Source organism: Pungitius pungitius, chromosome 18 (assembly GCF_949316345.1).
Source record: "Pungitius pungitius chromosome 18, fPunPun2.1, whole genome shotgun sequence".
Taxonomy (NCBI): domain Eukaryota; kingdom Metazoa; phylum Chordata; class Actinopteri; order Perciformes; family Gasterosteidae; genus Pungitius; species Pungitius pungitius.
In genome coordinates, this window is record NC_084917.1 from 356,008 (window position 1) to 383,869 (window position 27,862).

At 43.4% G+C, this 27,862-nt stretch overlaps 2 protein-coding genes and 1 pseudogene across 2 annotated transcripts; all 3 read right to left on the reverse strand.

Annotated features, from left to right (window-relative positions):
• Positions 1-482: 482 nt before the first annotated feature.
• On the reverse strand, positions 483-9,485 carry LOC119227035 (hydroperoxide isomerase ALOXE3-like). The gene is made up of 15 exons (XM_037485482.2): positions 9,360-9,485; positions 8,459-8,518; positions 8,020-8,209; positions 7,825-7,906; positions 7,560-7,682; positions 7,198-7,301; positions 6,468-6,640; positions 6,249-6,392; positions 5,616-5,819; positions 5,143-5,229; positions 4,536-4,705; positions 3,931-4,052; positions 3,570-3,670; positions 3,240-3,410; positions 483-3,162 (listed from the first exon to the last, which is right to left on the reverse strand). Exons 1-15 carry the CDS (start codon positions 9,483-9,485, stop codon positions 2,983-2,985), a joined length of 2,037 nt encoding a protein of 678 aa, XP_037341379.2. The 3' UTR covers positions 483-2,982.
• A 3,484-nt stretch (positions 9,486-12,969) lies between these two features.
• Positions 12,970-13,830, reverse strand: LOC134107227 (hydroxysteroid dehydrogenase-like protein 2). Its single transcript, XM_062558987.1, has 3 exons — positions 13,564-13,830; positions 13,351-13,479; positions 12,970-13,249 (listed from the first exon to the last, which is right to left on the reverse strand). The coding sequence occupies exons 1-3, from the start codon at positions 13,826-13,828 to the stop codon at positions 13,134-13,136; spliced, it is 510 nt and encodes a 169-aa protein (XP_062414971.1). The 5' UTR covers positions 13,829-13,830; the 3' UTR covers positions 12,970-13,133.
• A 12,572-nt stretch (positions 13,831-26,402) lies between these two features.
• LOC134107231 (calcyphosin-like protein) lies at positions 26,403-27,392 on the reverse strand (annotated as a pseudogene).
• Positions 27,393-27,862: the final 470 nt, after the last annotated feature.

Genomic DNA, 27,862 nt, shown 5'->3' on the forward strand with positions numbered 1-27,862 from the left:
GAAACGGCGCGCCCAGTGACGGGTGGTGCAGCAATATTGTTGTTCTGGGTGGAAATCGGGAGAAAGGTCGGTCCGGGAGATTTTCGGGGGGGGCTTTGAAACATCGGGAGGGTTGACATGTCTGGTCATGTCTGGTCATCGCAGGAGCACAAACTCGCAGCAGAGTGGGATAAACTGCAGAGGCTCGAGACCCTTCTAGAGCCATGCAGGGAAATCAGTCTGTAACTTATCAAATAACATTGATTTGATTATTTTCTGGAATGAATTAAAAAATCAAATATCAATAACATATATTTATGTAAAAAATAATAATTATGATAATAATAATGATAATTATGTATCTGTGTCCTGTTATTTATCTTTAGTATGCATTTCAGAAAGAAAAAATGGTTAGGATTCAGGTGTGATTAATCATGATTAATCCACTGAAAATTCTGATTAATTTGATTAAAATTTTTAATCATTTGACACCCCTAATTTATATATACCGTAAATCCTCAAATAGTGGCCAAGGCTTTTATTTACAGAGGCTTCACAGCGCACCGGCCTGTATTAGGGGCAGGCCTTTATTTCTTACTTACCGGTATCTTCTGTTATAGAATTGTATTATTTAAATAAAATAATGGGCATAATTACAGTAGGCTAATATCATTCATTGCATATGCGTTCAGCACTTCCTGCAACCATTTACCGATATGCTACCGGTAGAATGAAACCGGTAGACCTACAGCTAATCAACTTTCTGGAGACTAACCATTTAGAAATGAATCAGTAATAAACCGTAGTGTCAGTCTTAAGATACATCGTTAATTGCAGATATTTTCCAATGTTCTCAATTACAATCAAGCAAGTCAAAAATTTCACTCGGCAAAAAAGTTTATCGCGTATAGCGCTTTTTCTGCAGTATCAACGTAACAATAAATATCTGGTCCTGTCAAAGGACAGCAATCACAGAACGAACAGGAGACAACCAAAATGAAACCAAATGGCCAGGACTTGGACTAGGTCTGTCATATTACGCAACTACCAAATTCATCAGCAACATCTGAATGGGCATAGCCATTAAGGTCAAATGGAGCAAACAAACTCCCAACTAAATGGACCTTGCAAAATAGGTCTACATCTAAACATAATACTTAGTAGGGATGAGCGAGTACAGCATTATCTGTATCTGTATCAGTATCTGTTGAACCATATGAATAAACTGTATCCGTATCTGTACTCGGATTGGGCGGGGCCCAACCCGGAAGTGGGCGGGGCTTAATCCGGAGTTTACCCGTAAGTTGTCGGGTTGTCTTGAAATGGGCGGGGCTTTAACCATTATGCTCTTTTTTAAGCATGCAATTGACCCTTCGCAGGGAGCTTGATTAACAGGTGACCAATATAAAACATGAACTTTGAAAACAGTGTACTGTACTGACGCATTTCTGCGGTTAAAACAGCATTCTTTCTTAATTATTGTGGTGTGTGTGTGTGTGTGTGTGTGTGTGTGTGTGTGTGTGTGTGTGTGTAGAGAGCCAGCAGACGGTAAAAAAAAACTCCGGCAGAGAGGAAAAGAGACAGGCAGAGACGCAATGCGAGTCGCATTCTTACGAACCACGTCTTAATAAACCCCACGTTTACCTAAACTCTACTAATTAACAACAACCAAAGTAAAAAAAAAAAATCTGAAGCCGAAGAAATCCTTTAAATTTATGGCGAAAGACCCGCGAACCTGACGACAGAGAGGGAGAGAGAGAGCTGTTCACTTCTCAGAGTTCTGTGTGTGAGTGAGCCGAGCGGGACACAGCAACACAAACAGTATGTGTGTAGGGGAGGGGCGCTGTGACTACCAGCCAATCACAGAACGCAGACACAGACAGCTACCCAATGAGGACATTTATTCAATCCGAGCACAGATATTGACTCGTATTACTTGCGTGCGGCCAATAACATTAAACATAAGGAGAACATGTATGAAATACATTTATGAAAATATTACTTTTACTTTTTTTTTTTTACCCCCGGCCTGTATTTGGGGCTTGGCCTTCATTTGTCCGTATCGACCGCGCCCCCGGCTACTATCTGACGCCCGGCCACTAATTGAATCCCGGTCTTTATTTGAGGATTTACGGTATATGTATATATTTATATATATTGATGTGATTACTGCCGAGCTTCATCAGTTTATAAAAACTCAAATATAAAGCTATATCATCTGTAATTCTTGCTTGATTTAAAGTCTCTGATCAGGTTCCAGATCCACATTAAATGATCATTAAACTTTCCTCAAGTGTCTTCAGTCGTCCTTCAATCAAACTTCCTTTAATGAACAAGTTTTTCTTCTTTAGTGAATAGAGATTTAAACATTGTAAGTCACTTTTAGATCAGCATCATAGGGATGTTTAGGATGAAGATGTGGGTCGCTAGATGAACCAGAACCACAACATTGATGAAGAGTCCTTAGTGATGATACTGGAGACACATTTACTGTTTCCTCAAACCTTCATCCTGTTTCTATGTATCAGCCAACAGGAGAGTTTTATACGATCATTGCATCATCCTGGTCCTTCTGATGCAGGTGTTGGTGTGAGAAGATGACTCTCCCACATGATCACACGCTGGTCCGTCCCAGAGGACACATAGTTACATTATACGGAACAGATGGAAATGTCTAGTGCAGTATGTTTAGGCTGTTTCTTACATGAGCACATGACATAAATAGAGAGTTCCTAAGGAAATAAGGAGAGACCGTTGAAGGGTAGAGCTGGTTAGGGTGACGTAGCAGTGGGTGGTGTTGAACTGTTTACACTGTAGTCTAGATGGATGGACCATATCAAATGTTGACAAAATGAAGGATGATGATTTTAAAAAGTATCCAAGAGCAACATAATGCAGCAGTAATAGTATTACTTTTATTGATCAATCAATACGTAGCTTAGCATCCATTTAAGTAGTTCAAATATAACTCATTCTGATGCGGTGGCTGAGCTAGCATTAGCGTCAGCGCGCCACGCTGTCCTCTACGGAGACGGGGTCCAGGTAGCCATACGGCAGCGTCAGGTCGACGTTCCTCGCTCTGATGTCACAGCTCAGACGCTTCAGGTCGTTGCTGAAACGTGCCGCCATCTCCACGGGAACGCTCTCCGTGAAGTGCTGCTCGGCCGAGCCGCCCAGAGGAACCTGAGAGGAGCAGAAAGACGGGTTTCATGGGACGCCGTTAAACACGTTTAAAAGGCCGTAACAACGTGCGTTCGTACAAAGTCTTCAGATTTCTTGCTGAGCAGGTAGACGGTGGCGAGGCCGCTCACGGTCGATCTCACGTCAGGGAAAGAGTCCAGGAGGCTGCGCTCGCTGCAGCGCCCCCTGCAGGCCGGAGGAGGACGCTGCAGCCCCATGGGAGCATTCGGCATCCACCCGAAATAATCCAGCTGCACAGGGAGAGTTCCAATACAAAGTATAAGTACGTAATCGGGCCCACAGTGAGAGTTATTACATTACATCACATGTCATTCAGCTGACGCTTTTATCCAAAGCCACTTACAATAAGTGCATTTATTGCAGTTATTTCATGGTACGCCAGGATCTACCTGAGCGTCGTTAACAGCCGAGTGCTGCGCCGATGCATTGAAGATCACCATGGTAACAAAGTACGTCAGCTCCGACACTGAGGTAAACGATTTTGGGAAACCTTAGGAACAGACAAAGGGGGGTAATGAAAAATATCACTCTGTTTTTAGTTTTATTTTGAAGTCATTTTTTAATGCAAAATGCTTTTGTTATTTGACGTGCTACTTGATCTCTGCTTCATATAATTCGCTACATTTCTGTTATAAGTGTGAAAGTCGTATTTTCCAATAGCATTTATTTTGTAAGCTAAATTAAAGTAAAGCTGAGTTATTTTACATTTACCACAATAAAAGTCCTGCGTGTTAACACTGTGAAACAGACCTTTATGTTGGTCCTCGAGGCGACCGAACACGATGATCTCATTGATCCAGCTCTGTAGCTCCAAGTCTCTGGTGACATCATCGTCACCATGGTAATAGTGTCCGACCACGCCCCCTACGTACCTGCAGCCAATCACAGCGAGCTCAGTGTGATTCTTTTCTCTTTTAAAAACCTGGTGGACAGAATCTTTGTTCCTCCAGATACGTTTCTATCATTTGAATCCCCAGTATTTTATTTTTGTAATCTATGTTTCTCAGGTTACTTTTACATAAATGTTATCTCTGTATAGAAATTCACACAAAATGGCTTAAACAAATGAAAACATCAGGAATTGTAAATGAATGAGTTTCCTCGTTGTTTAGCTGTATTTCACATCTTTACTACTTTTACTTTAACTCTAAAAATGTCTTTTGTTCAGATTATTAATTATATTTATTATTATAATGTGGTTGCTTAATTTTTTATTTTCCATGATTTGTTTGTGTTTTGTCCAAGAATTGTATTTAGAAATAAAACTAGTTAATTTGTGTTGTCATTGAAATAATCCAGAATTCACAGAATTTTTCTTGACAGAATTTTGATAATAAACAGAGATGAACTTTGACCTGTGGATGATGTCCCACAGCTTTAGCCCATCGTCACGGTAATAATAACCAGGAATGGAGTTTAGGCCCCGCCCAATGATGTCATCAGGTAAACAAAGGTCACGATAGGTGAGCGAGGCCGCCGCCTTCCTCAGGAACTCCCGCGTGGCGGCTCCGCCCACCGCCGTGAACTAAATATTTAACAAGAAAAGATCAATTTAGAAAGTGTTCAAACATGATTTAAATCACTTTAAACTACAGAAAACTTAAATACGTCGTTCATGATGTAAATAACTGCTCATTTCATTTTGATTTAAATGGCTCCAGAATAGGGAAATAATAATAACATATATTTCATGTATTTAATGAAGTATAAAAATGTCCAAAAACATTTAACTTTAAAAAGTTCATTATAAAATGTAATGTTTGGAAAAAGAAGTAAAACGTTTAGTAAAAATAAATTAAACATGGAATTAAACATGGAAATTCGGAATAAAAACCACTAAAAATCTAAATAATAAAATCTAGAAAGTTATCGATATTTTCCTTTTGATGAATCACACGAATAATGTTGAAGAGCACAATGGTTAAATGGAACAGTGATGACGTCACGGGGGCGGAGCCTGACCTCCATCAGTGCTCCTCCGTCAGAGATCAGCAGCTGACGAGCCAGGGTGTCGATCTCCAGAGTGTAACGGAAATGAGGCGCCAGCAGCTGGAGGAAAACACAAGAAATACTCTGAAGAGTACGACAACACAGCTGCAAACACGCTTTTCATCGTATTTAAATTCCTCCAGACGACATTGAGTGGTTTCCTTCTTCTACGAGGTGGGGACAATAAACAAGAGACTGACATCACGCGCCATCTTGAGTTTATCAACAGGAAGTGACCATATATGGACTGAGGAGGAGGTATACGTGTCCTGCGAGAGACCTGTCAATCAGCGTGTAGTCCCGCCCTCTTAGAGACATGTTATAGAAAACCTGTTAAAGTTTAACATGACAATTATGAAACGTAATTTCTCACAAATTGCATCCAAGACCAAAAAATCCTGCAAGCACAAAATATTTCAAATATCACTGACTGCTAAACACACTACCTTGTAGACAGGATGCACCATGGGAAAGTTGCGGAGTGTTGCCATGGCGAAGAGCTCTGACATCATATGCGTGCGCAGGAAGTGAGAACGCAGCTCGTGATCGGCAAAATCCGCTGAGCGCACAAACGTTTTAGCTGTGAGCCAATCAGCAGCCTGGTCCTCAGGGTAGAAGACCGGGTTGGTCTCATCTGGGCTCTGCTTCAGCTAGGAGAGGAGACAAGGAGAGGAGACAAGGAGACAAATAGACAAGAAGAGATGAGTGAGGCAATAAGGATGTTGAAAAATAAGACAAGAAAGGAGGGGGATTTGATAGGAGATGAGAAAAGGGGGAGGTGAGTGAAACAAGGTAAAAATAATGTAAATATGTTAAATGTTAGAATTGTAAAGCTAAATGCTAACAGTATGTTAACATGCTAATGCTTCTAACTAAACTAGATTTCTTTGATTAATTACTAAAATCTAATTAATTTATATAACCAGGGGAATAAATTAGAGAAACCAATACAAACACAATGAATAAAATCATAACAAACAATTTAAACATCATTTAATCTGTATAATAAATCTGCAGTTCTTTCCTGTGCGGACTTGTTGTCCTCAGAGGTCAGAGGTCAGAGGTCAGGCGCAGGTCACCTGGATGGCGACTGGCAGCAGCTGCCGGTCGGGGTTCAGGTGCAGCAGGACGAGTGGAGCCGTCAGGTAATTCTGCTTCCTGTTGACGGTGTTCGCCGTGAGGCCGTCCAGCAAACGATAATCCACCAGGAAGATGTTCCCTCTCTAACAATGTATAAATATACATACATCTAAATATATGTATGTATATGTGTATAATTATATATCCATATATATCACCTCCATCTCCTGAGCGAGGATGGCTCCGCCCCCAATCGAAGCCTCCACCATCTCCTTGGTAACGGACATGTTGGTCGGGATTCTGGTGCAGCGGCGGATTAGAGTCGGATTGGCTCCGTTCAGGAACTGATGTCCGAAGAACCAGTCCTCCCTCCAGTGGCTCTCCACCAATCCTGAGGCCGTACAGACAGGAAGTCAGGGGGCGGGACACAGGAAATCCTTTCATTCAAATCAAATCAATTCATTTTACTTTGAAAAGCCCAAAATCGCAAATCACAAATGATCCTCAGAGGGCTTTACAGTGAGTGACCTCCTGTGTCCATGAACCTTCACATCGGCACCGGAACATCTCCAAAGGGAGGAAACCTCAGTGAGACCTGTCCATCACATGGACACACTACTACTACTGAGTTATAGCTCTTCTTTCAGAAAAATGTTATTAAGATACACATATAATATGATTAGATTTATTATTTAACACAGTACATTACATGACATTTATTTAAAGATCCATGATATTATACTTACAATACATGCATGTACGCATACAGTATAAGTATATATAATATATGAAAATGATTAATAAAGGACGAATGCAAAAACATAATACCTCAAATAAAAGGACAACATGTATTCAAAATGAGTCAATATTTGATTTGAAGTATCTGAGAGGAAGGAAACATGTGGGTTTTATGTAAACATAACTGTATTAAATAAAGAGTGGACTCACTGCAGGCTGAGGTTCTGATCTTCAAGCCGAGCTGATGGATCTGATAAAAGCCGGACCAATGCTGCTGAGAGCTCAGGAAGTTCTGCAGACCCAACTCCACCACCCTGAACCCAGAACAAGTATCATCAGCATCTTCATACACATAACATCATGTACTGAACACCTTCGTTCCTGCCATACAACCCTGAAGCCAAATAGCTTCTGATGGAGAAAACCTCCAGTTCTTTAAAGTGAAGTTAAAGCTTCATTGTTAAAGGGGTGTTTTAGGGCGGGGCTACACACTGATTGACAGGTCTCTTACAGAAGCGTTTTCATGTTTTTGTTTTTGTTTTGTCGCTCCACTCTTTGTTGGTTTGACTTACGCCTCGGCGACAGTCAGCACCATGCCCGTTGCCTTGGAAACGGAGAATTGAGCGTCCGCAGGAACTAACAACACGTTGTCGGCCTTCAACGTCTCCGGCAAGGCGTCGTCATAGCAACTCCAGCTATTCAAAAGAGAATTGATATTTGAGTGAAAAACACTGAACTGAACGCTGAGGTACTTTATTGATCTGATCAGAATGCTAATACAGTGTTAAATACAACAGTTAAGCACCCAATAGCATGTGCAGTATATTTATGAAGTACCGGAATGTTTCACGGCGGTTCGTCAGCTCATTGATCCTCTGATCGAGTTCGATTGGTAGAAGGTCGCTGAAAACCAACTTCGCTTCAGAATGGTACAGAAAAATGTGAATTAAACCAACAGAGAGCAACTTTAAACAAAAAGAATGAATCAGATCAGATGATAGTGCGACTCTGCAAACAGTGTGTAACACTGACCAGTGGAATCCCTCAGAGTCAGAGAGGCCGAGGAGCCAACAAACCGGTAGCAGGGGAACAGCAGGACGCCGCCCTCCGGCGTTGTCACGGCAACCTTAGAACAGAACCACACGTCGTGGTGGGCGTGGGCTTCCAGGTGGACCAATAGTGGAGCTCCAAGGCTGGTCGGACAGGAAACTGCATATTCTGCCTGGCAACAGAGATTATAGACTTTCATCTGACAAAAAAGAATAAACGTGTTGCTTAACATGATTTAAACAAACAAAATTTAACATGACTTGATCATCATTTATTTTAAAAACATTATAAAAATTGAAACAAAAACTAAGATGTAACATTTTAAATTAAGATTCCCTCTTGTTTTTGTTACTTTCATTTTGGGGAATAAAAATACTTTTAAATATAATTTATTTTATATTTTTATTCATGTGAGGTTTACTTTTTCTTGGATGGTTTTACAGCAGCAGCAGCAACATAATTTCTTTAAAACCCCGCAAATCTGAAAAAAAACAGTTGAACATTAATTAAAACATTTTTTAATTAATTTCTTGATCTTATTAAACTTTAACCATGACAAAGAACACAGAATGCACCAGCGGAGTGAGACACATTTTGACATTGAGTCCTCTGTTGGACGAGCAAAACGATGAAACTGTCTTCCATTATGATTGAAAACGCAACGTATATATTTTATTATATTTTATCTTATTTCTGCACTACGTGGTCTGTTGTCATTGTCGTTCTGTGTGCCTTCAGGCACCAACCGCTAAGTCAAATTCCTTAAATGTCTGACATATGATGCCAATAAATGTTTCCTGATTCCTGATCTCCGGGAACCCAATTCTGACCTTTCACAATAAGATATCCCTCCAGTCTTATTACTTTCTCTCATCAACTTTTCTGCAGTAGTTAGACATGTAAACGTTTATATTTACTGATGAGATTTGAGATGTATTAATTAACATTAATAACGTTTTCAAAGCGTTGTCGTGGTGTCCAGGTTAGGACACCATTACATTATAGATTCATTTGTGGATTTATCTTCTTGTTTAGTTTTTTACTTTTATTCTAGCTTTAAAACATCCTCCTGTGGACAGGTGTCTAATATATATATATTTTAGAAAACAAGGTGAAGTAGTCATTAATCAGTTATATTTATTTATTAAATATTATCTTTCACATCTTTGTTTATTATTTGAACAATATGCAACTTTAAATTCACATTGAGTTTTACGTATTTGAATAATCAGCACAAATATTGTTCTATTAAACATATCAATAATCACGTTGTCCATTAATGATCATTTACTTTAATGAAAGGTGAGTTTGTTATGACTCACAGATGTCTGATCCAATGGGATGCGTTCGCTGGCTCCACTGCTACCCACCAATTGGAGGATGGTTCGATGGGCGTCGCCAGGGATGAACAAACGCTCCTGATACACGACAACGCGGTAAATTACCATGGCAACTACACAATCAAAAGATACAGAAAATACAAATAAAAGGTTTACATAGCACAAAACATATGAATGAATACAGAAATACGCATTACGTACCACTCTACAGTAATAGTAAGATTTTCTCTATTTGTGGTTTAAGTACCAATCGAAGTTAAAATGATATTTCCACTCAAATTAAAGACTCACCTGGATCAGTGAAAGATGAAGGTACATTTCTATTTTTCAACTTCCTGAACTTTAATTTCAAAATAAATATTATATATCCAAGGAGAAAGCCAATTCAGCTGTGTAGGTTTAATAGCTGTATCTGTGATCATGAGCTAAATGTGCTGGTTTTACTGTAAAGTGTATTTCAGTAGCATATAAAACAATATATTAATAAAATGTATTATTATTTAGCCTTTACTTTGCCTTAAAAGTGAGCAGAGGGAATTAATGTTGCTCTAGAAATTTACCCTAAAGACTCCAAACCCTTATTCACAATGTGAATGTTTTATAACATGCACAATAGCTGCATCTAACTTTTTAACATGGTTTTCCAAATAATGCATATAATTTTCCTGCTGTAAAAGCGATGGAATGCTAAAAGCTGAAGTGAATTTCAATAGATCTGCTAAAAATGCTAAGAAAAGCTTAAAATATTAGTATTTAGTAATGGTAGTAGCAGAATTAGTTTTAGAAGTACTTTAGTAGTACTAGTAACATTAGTAGTAGTTGTGCTAGTATTTGAAAGAGCAATAAGTATTTCAACAAAACAGCTTCATTCTGGACTTCATGGTTAAGGTACAGATAATCATTGAGACCTTTATTTTGAAAGGATGGAATTGGGTGAGGGGGGTTTGGGAAACAGAATATTTGTTATTCAAAGTTATTTATTGATAGGTCTCATAAAACATTACAGTAAGAAATCCTTCCACGGGGGGTTTATTTTGAAATGATTAGATTGGGGGGGAGAAAGATCGAGAGACAACTATAAAGAGGGAGGGAGGAAGAGAAAAGGGAGGAAAAGAGGGTACGGAAGGGGGAGAAGTCTGTTGACAGAAAGCATATCTGCGTCATGTGACTCCACTAATCAGCTGCTATGGTTCCGCTGGGTGAGACCAGCTGACAGAGTGTAAGTATCCATGGCAACGGAGCAGCTGCTCAAAGGGCACAGAATCCACACCTCAAACAAATAATAAATAATAATAAATAACGGTTGGATTCCATACTTTTATGAGTCCGACGAGCACAAGCACGGCATCGTTTTGATCCAAAATGAAGCCTGAAATGTTCATATTGTGGCCGTGAGGGCAGAAGTGAGGTTTTTTTTACCGGATTCTGACGCTGGTCCACCCTCTAGATCCCTCCAACATCCCAATGTCTCCAACTAATATCAGGATGTTGGAATAAAGATTCAAAGAACAATGCGTGGAATGCCCCCAAAACATTCCAACAATAAATGAGAACACATTCAGAAAAGCACGGACCACAGCCTGGTCTGGAGCAGTTAGCTTCAAAGGATAAATCGCCATGGTTACTTGGCCGGGTTTAATTCAACCAAGTCAAGCTAAATTCCTGCAGGATAACGTGGATATCCCGACTTAATCCCTTATCCGGGCTTCCTGCATTAACCATCCAGGACCAGGCAAGACCTAAAGTCCAGAATTTACCAAATCATGAGGAACACAAAAACATATTTCAGTCAATCAATCAAAATGTATTTATATAGCACTTTACAAAAAAGTGCTTACCATCAGAAACACGTCATACAATAAACATAGAAACTGTAAAATCACAAAAGGTTACACAGAAACAAAAGAATGAAATTGTCACACCACTGCTACGTATCAAAGACGTCTGTTTAATGGAAAAATAATAATATAAAAGTAAAAATTATAATTCATGTATGGAAAATACCAATGTATTTAGATTTGAATAAACATGGAGCAAAACCAGAGCCACAAATCTTACTTTTAGTAAATGATGTATAAGTATTGTAGTACTGGTACATCAGCATGAAGTATTACTACTCACCGTCAAGGATGTTCTGGACTGAAGTGGTGTACAAATACATCGACTGCTTTGGCTTCTTTCATTTTATAGTTGACATATTTCTGCTCAAGGAATCTTTGTGAGCATCACACCTCTGATTAATCATTAATAAGATGGTAATCATGCTGACGGAGACGCTGCTCCACCCGAATGGGGGCTTTTTCCGACAGAACAAGGAAATGGAAATGTTTCATAAGAGTAGAATTCACCTGCTGACGTGATCATCCAGAGCTTTGGCCCCAGCATGCACCCTCCTGGTTCCTGAGGAGCATGTGGAGGTGAAGGTGGAGGAGGAAAGGAGGAGCGGGTTGAAGGAGGAGGTGGAGAAGCTGGTGAGACGTTTATATGCATCCCAAAGAAAATGAACTCAACAGACAAAGCTATTGATCCTGTGATCCATTGATCCATTGAGTCTATGTATATATTAGTGACACGTCCACCACTTTATGGACATACATCACATGTCATTTAGCTGATGCTTTCATCCACAGTGACTTACAATAAGAGCTTTTCAACCATAAGGAAACAAACTCAGAAGAACAAGAACGTGTCATTTCATAAAATAAGCCAATATGCAACTCGTTATAGATTAGCTTCTGTCAATTTTTAGTTTACACATTTATGCTTTGTGTCCTTCAGGCCTCACATTGATCATTGACAAGACACTTATGCTGACGGAGACGCTGCTCCACCCTGATGGAGGGATTTCCCAGATGGAACAAGGAAATAAAACGTTTTTATAAGAGGAATTCATCATCCACCTGCTCCCCTCAGGAGGATGTCCCAGCATGCATCAGGACTTGGATCCTGACGAGGTGGAGCAGGTGGAGGAGCAGAAGACTTTCCTGCGTTTAACACTTAATTACTATTTAATGAATAATTTTACATTTAAAGATTGAAGGAAAAAACCAAGACAAAATAATGCCCTTTACACACAAGATGAAAATCGATTAACTGAGCAACCTGTGGTTTGTTCTGCATTTCCTTCACACTGCTGCACATTGACAGGGAAAAAGCAGAAAGGTTCTCCACCTTTAAATGGACATTTTCACTAGAAATCTACCCAAGTTTGACATTGTTTAACGGGGCACGACACCAATGAAGCCCCCAGCGTCACAGAGGCCTCGTGCTCCCTGAACACAACGTGACACGTTGACCTGCTGCTCCTCCAACGCCGCTGATGATGAGATTACTTCAAAATAAAAGCGTGCAATGCACTAGTTGTTCATTCATTATGGAATTTTAGTCATAATACGCTTAATCAGTTTTTCAGCTTTGCCCAACACAAAGTAATTCTCTGATTGATAATTATAGGAAAACTACTTTACAAAACTAACACAAACAGAACGTTTAGATGGAATATACTGTACATAACACCAACATAAATAACACCAATATTTGAGTCTTGGAGTGAAAGTAAAAATAATCCAACACAAATGTTCCTAATTCTCTTTATTTAGTTGTATGTGAAGGTGATTAGACATCAAGTATGGAAAGCCTCAGCTGTCAGTTTATCATCAATTAGATTTAAAAACTGTCCTTTACTTTATTAAGGCAACGTGTACATCTACAAGCAGTGGGCGGAGCCTGATCGGGCCTGGGGGCGGGGCTTCTGCCTCACAGTTTGGCCTTGCTCATGCGCCCCATGAGTTTCTCCAGTTTGAGGGCGAGCGTCATGTCGCCTTTGATCTTCAGCTTCCCCGACATGAAGGCCATCGTGGGCTTCAGCTTCCCTGGAAAAACAAACACACACCGCCGTCACCGTGGAAACGGCACACTTCCTCCCTGATCTCTCCCACCTGGGAATTTTTGGCGTTACCCTGGTGACGCTCACCTGCAAACATCTTGCTGAAGTCGCCAGAGTCCATCGCCATGACGACGTCGGCCTTGACAGGTGACTGGCCTTGACCTGCACTGCCAGCGCCGCTCTTCAGGTCCAGGAACCAAAGGCCCTTATTCTCTCCTTATATGGGCATGTTCATATCAGTGACACGCCCACCACATCTCCGTATATGGACATGTTTAGATTTGGGAGATCTGCTTCTACCTGATAGGTCGAACTGATAAATGCCCTGCGTCAACTTGACCACGTCTTCGTTGATGACCCCTCTGATGGCGTTGAAGGTGCTTTCTATTGGTCCACCGGAGGACGGCGCGGCTGACGATGATGGAGGAGGTTTGAAGGCTGGTGTTGCCCCTAGCAACGAGATAGGAAAAACAGGACATTTCCACCAAAACGATACACCAATAAAATGAAAATGTGCAGTAGGGCATCTCTCGATCTCAATATCTCTGCTTTCAACAGTAAACATCACATCAATCACAGCTGTCTGGATCGCTACGGCAACAACGGACAGGGTTAGCACCACGGGGAGTCTGTTAGCATGCTAGTTTACTGTGAGAGTCTATGCATGCTAACGCTTAGCCACTGACCAGTTTTAGGCCAGAGGGCGTTCACTGCGATTTGACCTCTGAACTCTTCTGCCATTCCCAGGACGCACATGGACATTCCGTACTTTGCCATCGTGTACGCTGAAGAGAATAAAAATGTAAAGATAGGTACCAAACTTAATAGAATCAAAGGTCACTTTTTGAACAACAGTGGTCGGTTTGAAGCCTGTTGGAGGTTAGCTCACAGCTCGTTGCTTTGCTCAAAGGTCACGAGGCAGAATCAAACTACGTCGGTGTCTGTAGAGAAGCGTAAGTTAACAGGTCGCTCACCCCGTGTTCTGCAGCATCTTCTCCTCTCAAGGTGAAGGAAACAATGACGGTGTGTTTCTTCTTCTCCACCTTTCACCCACTTACAACCGGAAGTCACACAGCAACTGCTCCTATCCACTTCCGGGTCACGGCAAAGACGCGGTGAGACACTGTGTGACACACTGTGAGGGACAGTGTGAGGGACATTGAGACACTGTGTGACACACTGTGAGGGACAGTGTGAGGGACATTGAGACACTGTGTGAGACAGTCTGTGAGACACTTTGAGACTGTGTGAGAGTCTGTGGGACAGTGATGCTCGGCTGCAGCGTGTGGTGTCCATCACGTAACGTTTGGGCTCCAGAAGGTCTTCTTGTAAATAACTGATTCTATCGTCAGTGTTGATGGCGCTTGTACACAAAGTGATGTCATAACGGGTCTTTGTGATGTCATAGAAGTCTCTGTCTATAAAACGTTAATCTAACTGATATCACTCCTTCATCAATGAGGAAGAGTGTGGTGAACCTGCGTCTGCGTTGCTATGGTGATTTAGACAAACCTGCTTCAAAAAGCCAGATCTACGTCCTCTCATCATCGATGATGACGACGATGAAGTGTCTGATGCTCTTCTTGTGTTGCTCTCTGTAGGAATCAGGCTTCACTTCCTCCCTCTGCTGCGCTGAGAACATGAGCCGCTCCAGTCCGTCCACAGGTGAGAACCCCCCCCCGGCATCACCTGCCCACTCTGACGCTGATAATCATCCCGCTCACCTGTCTGTCCGCAGCGGATGGCCCTGATAGGCTGAGTATTGCTGAGCGCGCTCAGTCCGTCCCGTCTCCGGTCCTGCACCTGCGTCAGCTTCCTGTTGACGTCTCTGAACAGGAAGTGATCGCTCTCGCGCTTCCGTTCGGCCAAGTCATTAAGCTGATAACGCTGAAGGCCAAAAAGCAGGTAACCGCTAACTGCTAACAGCTAACCGCTAACAGCTAACAGCCAACTGACGTAACTGCAGTCAGTTACATCAGGATGGAGAAGCTGGATTGAAGTAAACAAACAGAACTGTGCAGAGACATTAGTACACGTGTCAAACAGAAGGGGGACGAGTGGCAAACGAACCACTTATAGCGCTGCTATGCTAAGCTAGCTGCTAGGCTACTTCCATGTCAACATCTAACGTCACCCTGCGCAGCACACAGTCTGCAGAGGACACCATGTGTCCCTCAAAGACGTTTGAAAACGTCCTGCTACGCTGAGTTGAGAGCAGCAGTTTCACCTCACATGACCACAAGGGGGACTTTTGTGTCTAAAACACACGCTTCTTAAAGTGATTACTCATTACTTTTGTTAGATAATTTAAAAAGAGAGGCACGTGTTCAAAAATGTGAAGCCTGGTTGGGGACGTCTGGAAGAATTCAGCCAAACAACTTCTCTCGTTCTGGTAGATTTATTCATCAGATCACAGGTCAAGTATCAGCGCTGCGTTTGCAAAGGCAGGAGCAATCCTACCGGCCCGCAGGCCGGAATAACAACTAACTAACATCAGCAAGAACATCATGTTTTATAACCCAAAAGACAAAGAAAATATTTCTATTGGCCCTAAGCTGGCGTAGGGGAGGCATCTAAAGATCCGGTCACATTCAATGTCCAGAACTCCTAGCCTAACGTAAACAATGAAAAAAGTGTGGATGTTGGATGGTGTGGTGTGAATTCCAACCCCCCTAATCTAGCACATCTGCTGGTTGACCCGCTGACCTTGCTTCCTTAGTCAGGACAGATACTGTTCCCATATATGTAACCAAAGAAGCTTCTGTCCATACGTCTGTTTTCTAGTTCTTAACAACATTAGTTAGAGCACCACCCTGCTGCCAGACTGTCTGGCCTTGCTCGGCACATCCTGCTTTCCCCCTGACCTTGAATTCTTCAGCAGGACAGGGCAACACTTTTCTATCTCAGCACTAAGAAAGAAACTTTTGATTATCACTTTTAAGACTTTGTCTTCAGAAGAAAAACAAACATTCATTAATCGAGATCGAGAATTTCAAAATGTGGGATTAATCAATTTTTTCTTATGTATTGACAGCACTAATGATAATATATTTTATTTGTATTGTGTTAGATGGTTAATTTAACTGCTAACAGCTAACTGTTCTTATCAAACAGCTAATAGCTAACTATTCAAATATGTTACTGCGTTAGTTTCTAAACTACTGTCTGACAATCTGACCAATCACGTGAGGATCAGCAGCTTGTAAGATTTTTCGGCGTGTTCAAGGATTGGAAGCCCGGTTGGGGATAATTTAGCACGAATCAGCCAAAACAACTTCTCTCGTTCTGGTAAATTTATTCATCAGATCACAGGTCCAGTAAAAGCGCTGCGTTTGCAAAGGCAGGAGCAGTTCAGGCAGCACGCAGGCTGTAGGAACAACTAACTAACATCAGCAAGAACATCATGTTTTATAACCCAAAAGACAAAGAAAAGTTTCCTATTGGCCCTAAGCTGGAATGTAGGAGGATCTGTCACCCCCCTGCATCCAAAGATCTGGTCACATTCAATGTGCAGACCACCTTGCCTAACGTAAACAAAGAACAAAGTTTGAGTGTTGAATGGAGTGTGGTGTGAACCTCCCCCCTTATCTTACACATCTGCTGTTGGTTGACCCGCTGATCTTGCCTCTGGACAGAAACTGCCCCCATGTATGTAACACTAGCAGCTTCTGTCCATACGTCTGTTAATCTAATCCTCAACGGCAGTTGTTAGAGCCACCATCCTGCTGCCGGATTGTCTGGCCTCGCCGGCACATCCTGCTTACCCTCTGGCCTTAAATTCTTCAGCAGGACAGGGCAAAGATCTCCTAACTCAGCACTAAGAAAAAAGCTTTTGATTATCAATTCCCCCTTTTTACATAATTCATTATGTAAACCAAAAAGAAAATCAAAAGAAACTACCAATCTAAATCTAATCTAAAAATCTATATCAGTGGGTAATGGGTGAAATGCAACAGTTGTGGAAAATTCTAAACATTAAAAACACTAAAACCTATATCAGTGTAGAGTGTGTATGCAGCAGTTGTGGAAAATTCTAAACATTAAAAACACTAAAACCTATATCAGTGTAGAGTGTGTATGCAGCAGTTGTGGAAATTTCTATACATCACAAGAAATACTAAGAGATCTATATCACATCTAAACCGAGTATAATAGACACAGAAATATACATCCTAGCCCCAAAAAACTATCACACCACCTACGTGTATACGACCACTATATATGATGTGTGCAACAGTTAGCAGATCACGCAGACAGGAATGTTGAACCTAAAAGGGTCTCTTCTTCAGGTCCCTCGAAGTCGGTTCTCCTCATCCCTATCTCCTCTCCAATCTCCTCCGGACCTAACAATTGGATCCTTTCATGTATCAAAGCCATCTGGTATGGCAGGGGCATTTTAGAATCTATAGCCGTGGTGATGACCTTAAGACTTAGTTGTCTGATACAGGGGATGCAGCAGCATCCACAAAGGACAAATACCACTATTGCAAATAAATAAAGTCAGAAAAACTGACAGGAAGAAGCCCTTCCAGTGTCCGAAGTGTCTACTAAACCAATCTCCGATAGCGCTGTCTATGCCAGAGTGTTCAGCTAATTCGACAGACATGGCTCTTAGTCCATGTAATGCTCTAGTAAAGGATCCATCTGGGGCGGTGTAATTGGGGATAAAAGTGCAGCACGCTTGGCCAAACATCGCACACACTCCTCCTTTTTCAGCTAATAATATATCCAAAGCCATTCGGTTCTGGTAGGTCATCAAAGAGGTGGCCGATAGTTGGCTGTGCACCCCATCCAGAGCATCTCTAGTCATATTAGTGAGGCGCTGGATGTTGAAATGTACATAATTTAATCGATCCACGTTTTTATTTACAGTTACAAAAGGAGCCAATGATTCCCATCCGGACACTATTTGATCCGTTAACTTATATCGATCAGGTACCCCTCTTGGCACCCCAATGGCATCAAAATAAACTGGGGATCCTTCTGTTAGGCTGAATTCTCTTTTACTGCGGCTGAGTGAATTATGCCTTTTTGCCTCGTTACTCAATGTTTCAGCCGTCATTGGAACTATTTTAAGTGGAACGATGAGAGAAACGGAGGTGCATTTCCCGTGCCACTCAGTCGACAGAACATTAAGTAATCGCCTACCGCCGCAGTACCAGTAGATATCAGAGCGGGCTAGGGTCGATTTGGTCATATTGGTCCAGGTGGTTACATCAATTGTCACATTGCACCATGAATCAGCTAAAGAACCTACGTCTAGTCCCCCTTTTAGATGCTTAGTGAAACAGGTATAATCGCCAATTATGGGAGTAAACATGGGAGGGATTGCTTGTGGTGGTGATCCTGGATAAAAAGTTACCCACGACTTGCACCCTTCACTTGGATTCTCTTTAGTATGTCAATGTCAATGTTACCAGCCTGGCTAAGGACCGAGGGCACTGTCCACAGGCTGGGTCTCGCACCTGCACAGGCTACACAGTCAGCGGAGTCCATTTGCTGGGATGCAGTTGTGATCCAGTCCACCCAGTAATTTGTCTGGGAGAACCCCGTCTCTGCAGAAAGTTTATCATGGATTACTGCTAAATCTTTTGCTATATTTTGGCCTTTTGGGTTCTCGGGGACTTCTTCAGTTTCAGCAATAGCGGGTTTCCCCTGAATGTCAGGTGTGACGTATTTGAATTTAATCAGAGCCAATGGATCTTTATCAGCTACATCTACTCCTATAACCATGTACCACTGAGTAGGATCTTTCTCCTCTTGCGCCATACTGTAATAGGTGCCCACTTCTCGTGGTGCAAATGGTGACTCTGTTAATCCGGTCACAGAGATCATTAAAGGATTGTGCCCCTTATCTCGAGCCCCCGATTGATCTCGAATCAGTGTAATAGCTTTTTGTAAATCCACCCCCGGAGTTCTACTACCCCACTGTCTCTTAAAAGAAGGCAATGTGTAACCATATGGGCCTGTGTTCCATCCTACCATGTCCCAGGATGTACACCAATGATCTATGAGCCTCCCCCAGGGGAACAGACACATGTATACATCATATCCCCTCCACTTCTGTTCATTTGGTCCACATTTAATCAGTGAACACAGATCTACTCGGAACACTTGGGTTCTGTAGATCTTTTTCAATTCTAGTGTCACAACACCGTCCTCCATGCGGTGTGTACCCACGGCTCTAACCTTCCTTTGAAGTCCCCTGCTAGTTTGGTCTTCTGCTTTTAACTGAGACGCGGTCAGATTGTTAACATTTTGTTCTAGGTTTTTCAGCTGTAATTCCCACCAGAGAAAAGGCAGAAACACTACCAGAGTGATGAAAAGGAGCACTAGTCCTGTATGAGCCCTAGTACATCCTAGAGGAGTCATCATGATCTCAGAGCTTGATTAATTTTAGGATGCTTCTAAATGAATGTAGATTTTTATTATTGCAATGTTTATTAAAGAGATGCTTTCTTCCACCTCAGGGGATTATTTCCTTATGGGAAACCGGAAACCGACTCCCCCTTCAAACAACGAAAAACGGAGTAGCGGCTCCTTAATTTACTGATACTAACATTCTGAGTCTTATTTACTCTATGTTTCTTGATCTCAACCGATATCTGGGCTCGTCCTCCTCCTCGGGCTCTTCTTCCGTAGGAACAATGGGTTTGACACAATCTGACTGTACTTCTGTTGACAGCAGGGACAAGTCTTTCCTGACTTCAGCCAGGGTCCTTTCTGTTGGCGGGAGAGAGCGACCACAGTGCGTTTTGTGTATCCAATTACTTAATTTGTCCTCTTTTAACCACACCTTCACACAGTGTGTGGTTACTTCTGCAACCTTGTATGGACCTTCCCAGCGGGGATCAGTCCAACTGAATCTGGCTACTTTCCGTAGTACCCAGTCATCCACCTCCACCGGTGCACACTCTCCTTCTTCTTCTCCAGAAAGGATCTCTGTCACCTGTTGAGAGACACTCATCACAGTATTATTCAATATTCTCATGTAGTCAGATATTTCCACATGTTGGTACTGCAATGGGCTGACAGTGGTAGGCAAAGTGGTTGTTAATGGACAAGGCATCTTTCTTCCTGTTAATACCTCATGGGGGCTTATCCCTAACTTAGAGTTAGGACATGATCTTATCCCATACAGCACTATTGGCAGGGCTGCCACCCACGTCAGCTTCGTTTCAGCACAGACTTTAGCCAAACCCTCTTTTATGGTCCTGTTAGCTCTCTCAACTAGCCCTTGAGACTGAGGATGATAAACTGCCCCGAATTTATGTTTGATCCCAAACGTTTCCTCTATTTCATGTAGTTCAGCGTTGGAGAAGTGGGAACCATTATCCGATCGTATAACTTCTGGAATTCCAAATCTGGGTATTAGTTCTCTGGTCAGCCATTTTACCACATCTGCTGCTCTTTCTGATTTTGTGGGGATTGCCTCCACCCACCTAGAAAAAGGATCAACACATACCAACAAATACCTCTTGCCCTCAACTCGATTCTTCATTCCCATGTCTGTGAAATCAATTACCACCTCTTTCCATGGTGCCATAGGGGCAGGGAAACTCCCAAGTCCAGCCTTCAACGCCGCCTTCGGGTTGTGTTTACAACAGATCTCACATGTTTGGACATAATATTTAGCTATGTCGGTCAAGAAGGGATGCCACCACTGTTGGGAGATTAACGTTATCATACGTCCACTGGCACCATGTCCACGACTATGGGCCTCCTGGCACAACATATTCAACAATGCTGCCGGGGCCACTACCTTCCCCTCGTGGCTTCTCCACAAACCTTCACTATCTTTGCTGGCTCCCTTGTTCAGCCAGGCTTGCTTCTCTGTTGGTGCAGTTTGTTCCTGTAACTTCACAACATGTTGTAAGTCTAGCTTAGCGCTTTCTGGATCCTCCGTTTTTTGCATCATTTGGTTTCTCGACGTGTATCCTGCTGTGCGCTTAGCCGCCTGGTCTGCAGCATTATTACCTCTAGCTAACTCCGAGGCTTCTGTCTGATGTCCCTTGCATTTCATGACTGCTACTTGCTTTGGTTTCTTTAGTGCATGGTATAAATCTAGTAGTGGCTGCAGGTGTTTGACAGGAGTTCCATTACTAGTTACAAAACCTTTTCTCCTCCAGTGGCACAAATCAATGTGGACTGCTTGTATAGTGTAGGCAGAGTCAGAATAGATATTCACTCTTTTGCCTTCTGCTGCTTTGCACGCCTCTGTCAGAGCCATCAACTCTGCAGTTTGTGCTGAAGCAGGCTGAGGAACTATGCCTGTTTTGATTGTTTCCCATCCCCCGTTGGATCTGTGTACTACAGCATATGAAGCAACAAGTTCTCTGTCTGGTGTCTGGTGACTATGGCCGTCGCAGTAGTAAGTGTCATCAGGGTCAGTCAGCGGCTCCTTTTCTAGCGTCGCATGAAGTCTCATTTCCTGGTCTGCTATTTCTGCACACACATGCTCCTCCCCATTTCCCATCTGAGCTGCCATGTTTCTGGTTGTAGCCTCATAATGTATGTGTGTTTTGGTCAATAGGCTTTGCAAAGCTGATTGTCTTGCCGCGGAGAGTGTGAACGCGTTTGATTGTAAGAACGCAACTATTCCATGTGATGTGTGCACAATAGTCTGGTGTTCCATTGTTATATGGGCCGTTTTAATCAATGCTCTTCCAATAGCAGCTATGTGTCTGACACACGAGGGATGCCCTATTTCCACGTTATCCAGCTTACCACTATAGTACATCAAAACCTTACGATCTGTGTTACCCTCCCCCCTTTGAAACAGAACGGAATTCACAAATCCGTTCTTTTCATCAACATCCAGATGAAAGGGTTTTGAGTAGTCAGGGGGGTGCAACGTGGCTGCGCTGGCCATGGCCTGCTTAGTGGCAATAAATGCAGCCTCTGCCTCCTGAGTCCACACCAAAGGCTTTGAGTAGTTCCTATAGCCTGCACCCAATATCAACGCCCTCAAGGGGGCCACCTGCACTGAGAAATCAGGTATAAAATTCTTGCTCCATGTTACAAGCCCTAAGAATTTCATCATTTCTCTAACCGTCGTGGGTCGAGGATGTTGCAAAATGGACGATTTTTGCGTTTCAGTCATAGCTTGCCCTGATGGTGACACAATTCTCCCCAGAAAAGTCACCTTCTGTCTCCCAATCTGTAATTTCGATTTAGACACTTTGAAGCCGTTCTTCTGTAACCACTGCAGCACTGTTCTGGTGGCGGACATAATTGTTTCTGCGCTAGGTCCTGCTAGCAGGATGTCGTCCACATATTGTAGTAAAACAACTCTTTCTGGTAGTTCTAAATCGGTCAAAATTGTCTTCAGAACATGGTTAAAAATCGATGGAGAGTCTACATAACCCTGTGGTAACCGCGTATAAGTATATTGGCGCCCTTTATACGTAAATGCAAACATCTGTCTCGAGCCCACAGCTAGAGGGACACAGAAAAAAGCATTCGCCAGGTCAATGCAGGTGAACCATCTTTTATCAGGGCCTATTGCATTTAACATTGTATAAGGATTTGGAGTGTCATAGTGAGTTGGTACTACAACTTTGTTGATGAGCCTTAAATCATGCACCATTCTATAGTCAGGCTTCCCAGGTTTAGGGACCGGATTAATCGGGGTATTCCAGGGGGACCCCGTCCTCTCCAATACACCTGCCTGCAGCAACCCTTCAATTGTTCTTTCTATCCCTGCCGTTTGTTCCTCCCTTAAGGGGTACTGGGGACGGTAAATTGGGACCGTTCCGGGTTTTACTTCAATTACCACTGGGGCCATTGGAATCAATCCCACATCAGCTCCCCCCTTTGTCCAGAATGTATCAGGAAAATCATCTAGCATGAGCTGTGTGTTCTCATGGTCAGTATTTTCCCTACCATGTGTGTGGCTTAGTAGGTGTTTCTCTGGTATTAGTTTTACTTCTGAGGTATGTGCAATTCGATACATGTCATTAGCCTGAGAGTAATGTAAGTTAACATTTTGGGTGGGCACCCAGTCCGTGGCATCAACCCCTGCTTTAACCATCGGCCCCATGTTCTTAGCTTCTCCTCCGCTTTGGATGAGCAAGGTGATGTGAGGAGCTGAGGTCGCTTGTAGCGCATATAGAACTTGTAACTCGGAGGTAAGTTCCACCGCAGCTGCCACACCTTGTTTCCCCACATAAATCCCTCGGACCTTCACAGCAGGATGTCCATGGACCTCGCTTTCAAACTCAAGTCCACTCCACAGGGTGTCATAGTTCTCATCAGGAGACAGCGAATAGTTCATCGTGCAATGAGGAGGATCCACAGGTGGTTCAGTCTGGTGTAATACCTTGAACCATGGGCCCCAATGGTGGACAGTCTCATGCAGAACAGTTTGATCATAATCCTCCACTCTCCCCCACCAGACCTCTGCCTCGTCATTCAGCGTCTGTTGAACTTCAGCTTGCAGCAACTGGTGGCCATAAGAGTGGGGTGTGGCACATCGTTGTCGTGTCCCATCCGGGAATGTTACTGTGATACATCCCTTCGTCATTTGCATGACAATATTTTGGGAACACAAAATGTCTCTTCCCACCAGGTTAATCGGGCAGGCAGTGGAAATCAAAAAGGATTGGTCAAAACAGAGCGATTTCCATTTACACAGGACTTGAATAGAAAGTGGCCACTCCTCTGATTGACCCGAGAATCCGATAACTGGCACAGTATTCCTTGATGGTGGCAGTGGCGTGTTTATTGTGGAATACCTAGCACCCGAGTCCAGCATACATCTGTAATCTCTTCCGTTGATTGTCAGAGACATCATGGGTTCTGGAAACAGGTTACCGTCAGCCGTCGGATCTGGGCACCCCTATGGCATTTGCTGATGACCTGGGGCCTGATGCCGCAGGCTATTACTCTGTTTTTGTGTATGTGGTGCTTGTGGTGGATAGATATCATAAGGGTATTGAGCTGAGTTGGACTGAAGCCTCTGACTCTGAGGTGGTTGGGGGCAAGTTTCGGACCAATGTCCAAGCTGGCCACAGTTAAAACAATTTCCCTGTCCTTTATAGCGCCCTCCATTAGTTAAAACTCGGCCACGATTTCCCCCTCCCCACTGTCTTCTCGGTTGCCTAAAGCCACCGTACAGTGGGGCCCCCATCATGTGTTGTGGTTGTGGGGCATAAAGCTGGGGATAGTAAGCCTGTGGAGGAGTGTACGCAGCCTGTTGTGGCTGCTGGTAGTCTGGTGCATATGGGAAAGGAGGGGGGTCTGGATAAGGGCCATATTGAGGTGGCCCCTCCCCCTGAGCTGGTGCTGTTGTTTGGGACATCTGTTTGGCTTCAATCTTGCCCTGGTTCACCTTTTCTCTGCCTTCCTTCAGCTGTGTTTTTGCCAATTGTAACTGGATATTATATAATTCACCCTTTTCCTTATCATATTTTTCTTTGCTCCGGTCCACATAGTGTCTAATCTGTGAGGACCAAGCATCAAAGTTCATATCAGACAACCCCACTATTCCTCTAAGTTGGGTCTTTATTGTCTCCGAGACAGATGACTCTATGGCACCGCGAAAAAGAAGCTCGGTTCTGTGATCTTCCATGGCATCTTCCCCTAACTTGTTGTCCCATAATTCTCTGACTCTCCTTAAGTAACTGTTTCCACCCTCACTGTTGTGTGGGGGAACATATGTGAGTTCAGTAGTAGCCACCTTCACAGGATATTGGAGACTGAGTTTCGGCCAGAGCACTGACACCCAGTCTGCCAGAGGCTCCCCATCAGGGAGGTCAGAGGTCCCAGCTTCTCCCTCCAACTTCTGGAGTTCGGCCAGTGAGGCACAAGCCACAAAAATTCTTCTAAGATCCCCCAGGCCGGGAACACTACCCGCACACTGAGCAAGGAACCCACGAATCCATGCTGCACCACCCTTCTCTATTTTAGGTAATTTAAGCTTCATCATGCTTATGTCTGACAATGCAAGTGGCGCATATGTTGTTTTTTGACTTCCGTCTCTACAAATAGCTGTTAACAGTGGTAGTTGATGAGAGGTCGGAGCATTCCGTCTGATTTTTAGCTTAGGTTTCAAATCATTGCATTGATGCACATTCGCTCCGGCTGCATTCCCCTGATAATATCGGTTCCTATTACCTCTTAAACCCCCTTTCTCATGGCGCTCCATCGGAGTAGATGACTGTGGCTTTTGTGATTCTAATGCTGCTTCATGTTCCTGAAATTCCTCGTCCCAATCATCTTCCTCTGACTCAACATGCCTCCCCCTCTCATCCTGTCCACGCCGGGTGATTGATTGCCGCTCTGCTCGAGCTATGACTTCTAGCAGAGTTTCCTCTCCTGCAACCCGACCTCCGTCTACATTAAATGAGGTCATAGGTCGGTGCTCTTGCCGCTTTCTTATGACTGTTGAATGACCCTGTGTTGTGTTAGGATCACTCCTATCGTCTGGCTCCAGCTGGGGCCTGTCCTCCAAATATTGTACCGTCTCTGAGAGAAAAGCAGAAACCTTGTCTGCCCCTTCATCCTCTTCATGTGGGTATGGAGTCACTTGTAACAAACCTTTCTGAACTACCAAAACCTGAGATTCTCCTGGATTAGTAGCTTTCCCTTGCCTCAGTGGCATCTGGTGTGTTTCATTTAATAACCGATTAGCCTCTGCATATGGGCCTGTAGTGTAGGGAGGAGGTGCACTAGGTTTACAAACAGTCTCTTGCTCCTTTTTCTCTCCTGCTTTGGTTTGCGGCAACTGCATTGCCGTCTTACTCACAAATACCGCATTTATTTCTCCCAGAAAAGTTCTACAGTCCACTAAGAACTCATCTGCCTTTTCTGCACTCTTCTTCTCCTTTCTACAAAATTTCCCTTTAACAGCAAGGAGCGCATGCGCTTGGTCTTTTTCTCTCCTTGCCATCCTAAGATGATTCTGCAGCTGCTCGCCTGTTGGTTGAGAATCTGTCTCTCTTCCAAACATTCCTCTTTCCTGCATCTGTGCAACCCACTTTACATTCACTTCATTAGGATTGTTACTACTATCATTGAATAATATGATCACATACATTTCAATGTATTGATGGTTTTACCATTAGAACGTTTCTATATTTCTGGTTTGATAGTTTATTATTGTGTGTTTGCAGATCTTCAGTAAGTTCGGCTCGAACTTACTGAAGATCTATTACTGTGGAGGCGCTGACTCCACAGTAATAGATCACAAACTCCTCTTTGGTCACCTGTTGGTGAGAGGAGACAGTCAGCAGATATTATTAATGTGTTCAGAGGAACCAGGAGCTGCTTCATTTCATGATGAACACAAAAGAGAATCCATAGTGTAAAAGTGATAAATCTCAACTTGGCAAAGGGACAAACGTCCCTCAGTGAGGAGACACTTTAATAAAACTGCAGAGACTGAAATGGAGAAGGAGGATTTCGTTATTGACCAAAGTCCGGTCCCTCTGAGCTCCGTATCTCCGTAGTTCTTTAAGTCCGATCAGTACTTCAGAGGAATCGACCCAACAAGAAGCTCTGCAGAAAAGCTCCAGATGATCCAGAGAACACCATGAAATGAACATTAGTCCTCGGAGCTGGTTCACCACCATGAACTCCACCTGAAGGTGGCTCCTCCCTCTGATACCTTTCCATCTTTGTCGTACGGAGAGTCGAAGCTGTCCAGGAACGTCCTGAAGACCTGGTCCTGGGTCCACTCCCCGTTGCGGTACTTGGGGTGGTACTGGGCGTTGTAGACCCCCTGCAGGTCTTCGATGGTGATCACCCCGTCCGACGTCTTATCCAGCTTCCTGGCTTTGGACATCTGCGGCTGAGGACGCAGCAGATGGAGGACGTTGAGAAGCAGGAAGCCACTTGTTGGTCACATGGTTTCTGAGTTCTTACCCTCAGAGTCACCAGGAACTCGTCAAAGTCGATGGTCCCGCTTTGGTCGCGGTCGAAGAGCTGGAAGAGAGCCGTGGCCTCCTGCTTCTCCATCGGGATGCCGTAGTCATTGAGACCCTTCAGGAACTCCTTCAGGTCCAGCGAGCGGTTGACCCCCTGGACAGACACTGGAGTCTGAGTCGCTCCACCGGGTCAAAGGTCACCGACAGCTGCCGCTTCGCCTCTAGGGACATCGCTCGGTCGTGTCTCGATGTCCCCGCCATCGCTGCCCCCCCCCACACACACACACACACACACACACACACACACACAAAGACACACATGCATACATACATACACACAAAGACACACACACACAAAGACACACACACATACACACACACACACACACATACATACACACAAAGACACACACACACACCCCCCCCCACACACACACACACATACATACACACAAAAACACACACACACACGAAGACACACACACATACATACACACAAAGACACACACACATACACACCCCCCCCCCCCACACACACACACACATACATACACACAAAGACGCACAAACACACGAAGACACACACACACACACACACATACACACAAAGACGCACACACACACACACACACACACACACACACACATACATACACACAAAGACGCACACACACACGAAGACACACACACATACACACATACACACACACACACACACACACATACATACA

Bases quoted from the DNA above. Each gene is read 5' to 3' on its own strand.
- LOC119227035 (XM_037485482.2), bottom strand. From the start codon at position 9,485: ATGGTAATTTACCGCGTTGTCGTGTATCAGGAGCGTTTGTTCATCCCT. The intron at 7,907-8,019 runs GTCAGTGTTACA...ACCATTCTGAAG, and splicing joins GACTCTGAGGGATTCCACTG to CGAAGTTGGTTTTCAGCGAC. The intron at 4,706-5,142 runs GTCAGGCTCCGC...TTAAATATTTAG, and splicing joins ACGGAGGAGCACTGATGGAG to TTCACGGCGGTGGGCGGAGC.
- LOC134107227 (XM_062558987.1), bottom strand. From the start codon at position 13,828: ATGTTTACTGTTGAAAGCAGAGATATTGAGATCGAGAGATGCCCTACT. The intron at 13,480-13,563 runs GTAGAAGCAGAT...TGCCCATATAAG, and splicing joins TTATCAGTTCGACCTATCAG to GAGAGAATAAGGGCCTTTGG. The intron at 13,250-13,350 runs GTGAGCGTCACC...TTGTTTTTCCAG, and splicing joins CTTCAGCAAGATGTTTGCAG to GGAAGCTGAAGCCCACGATG.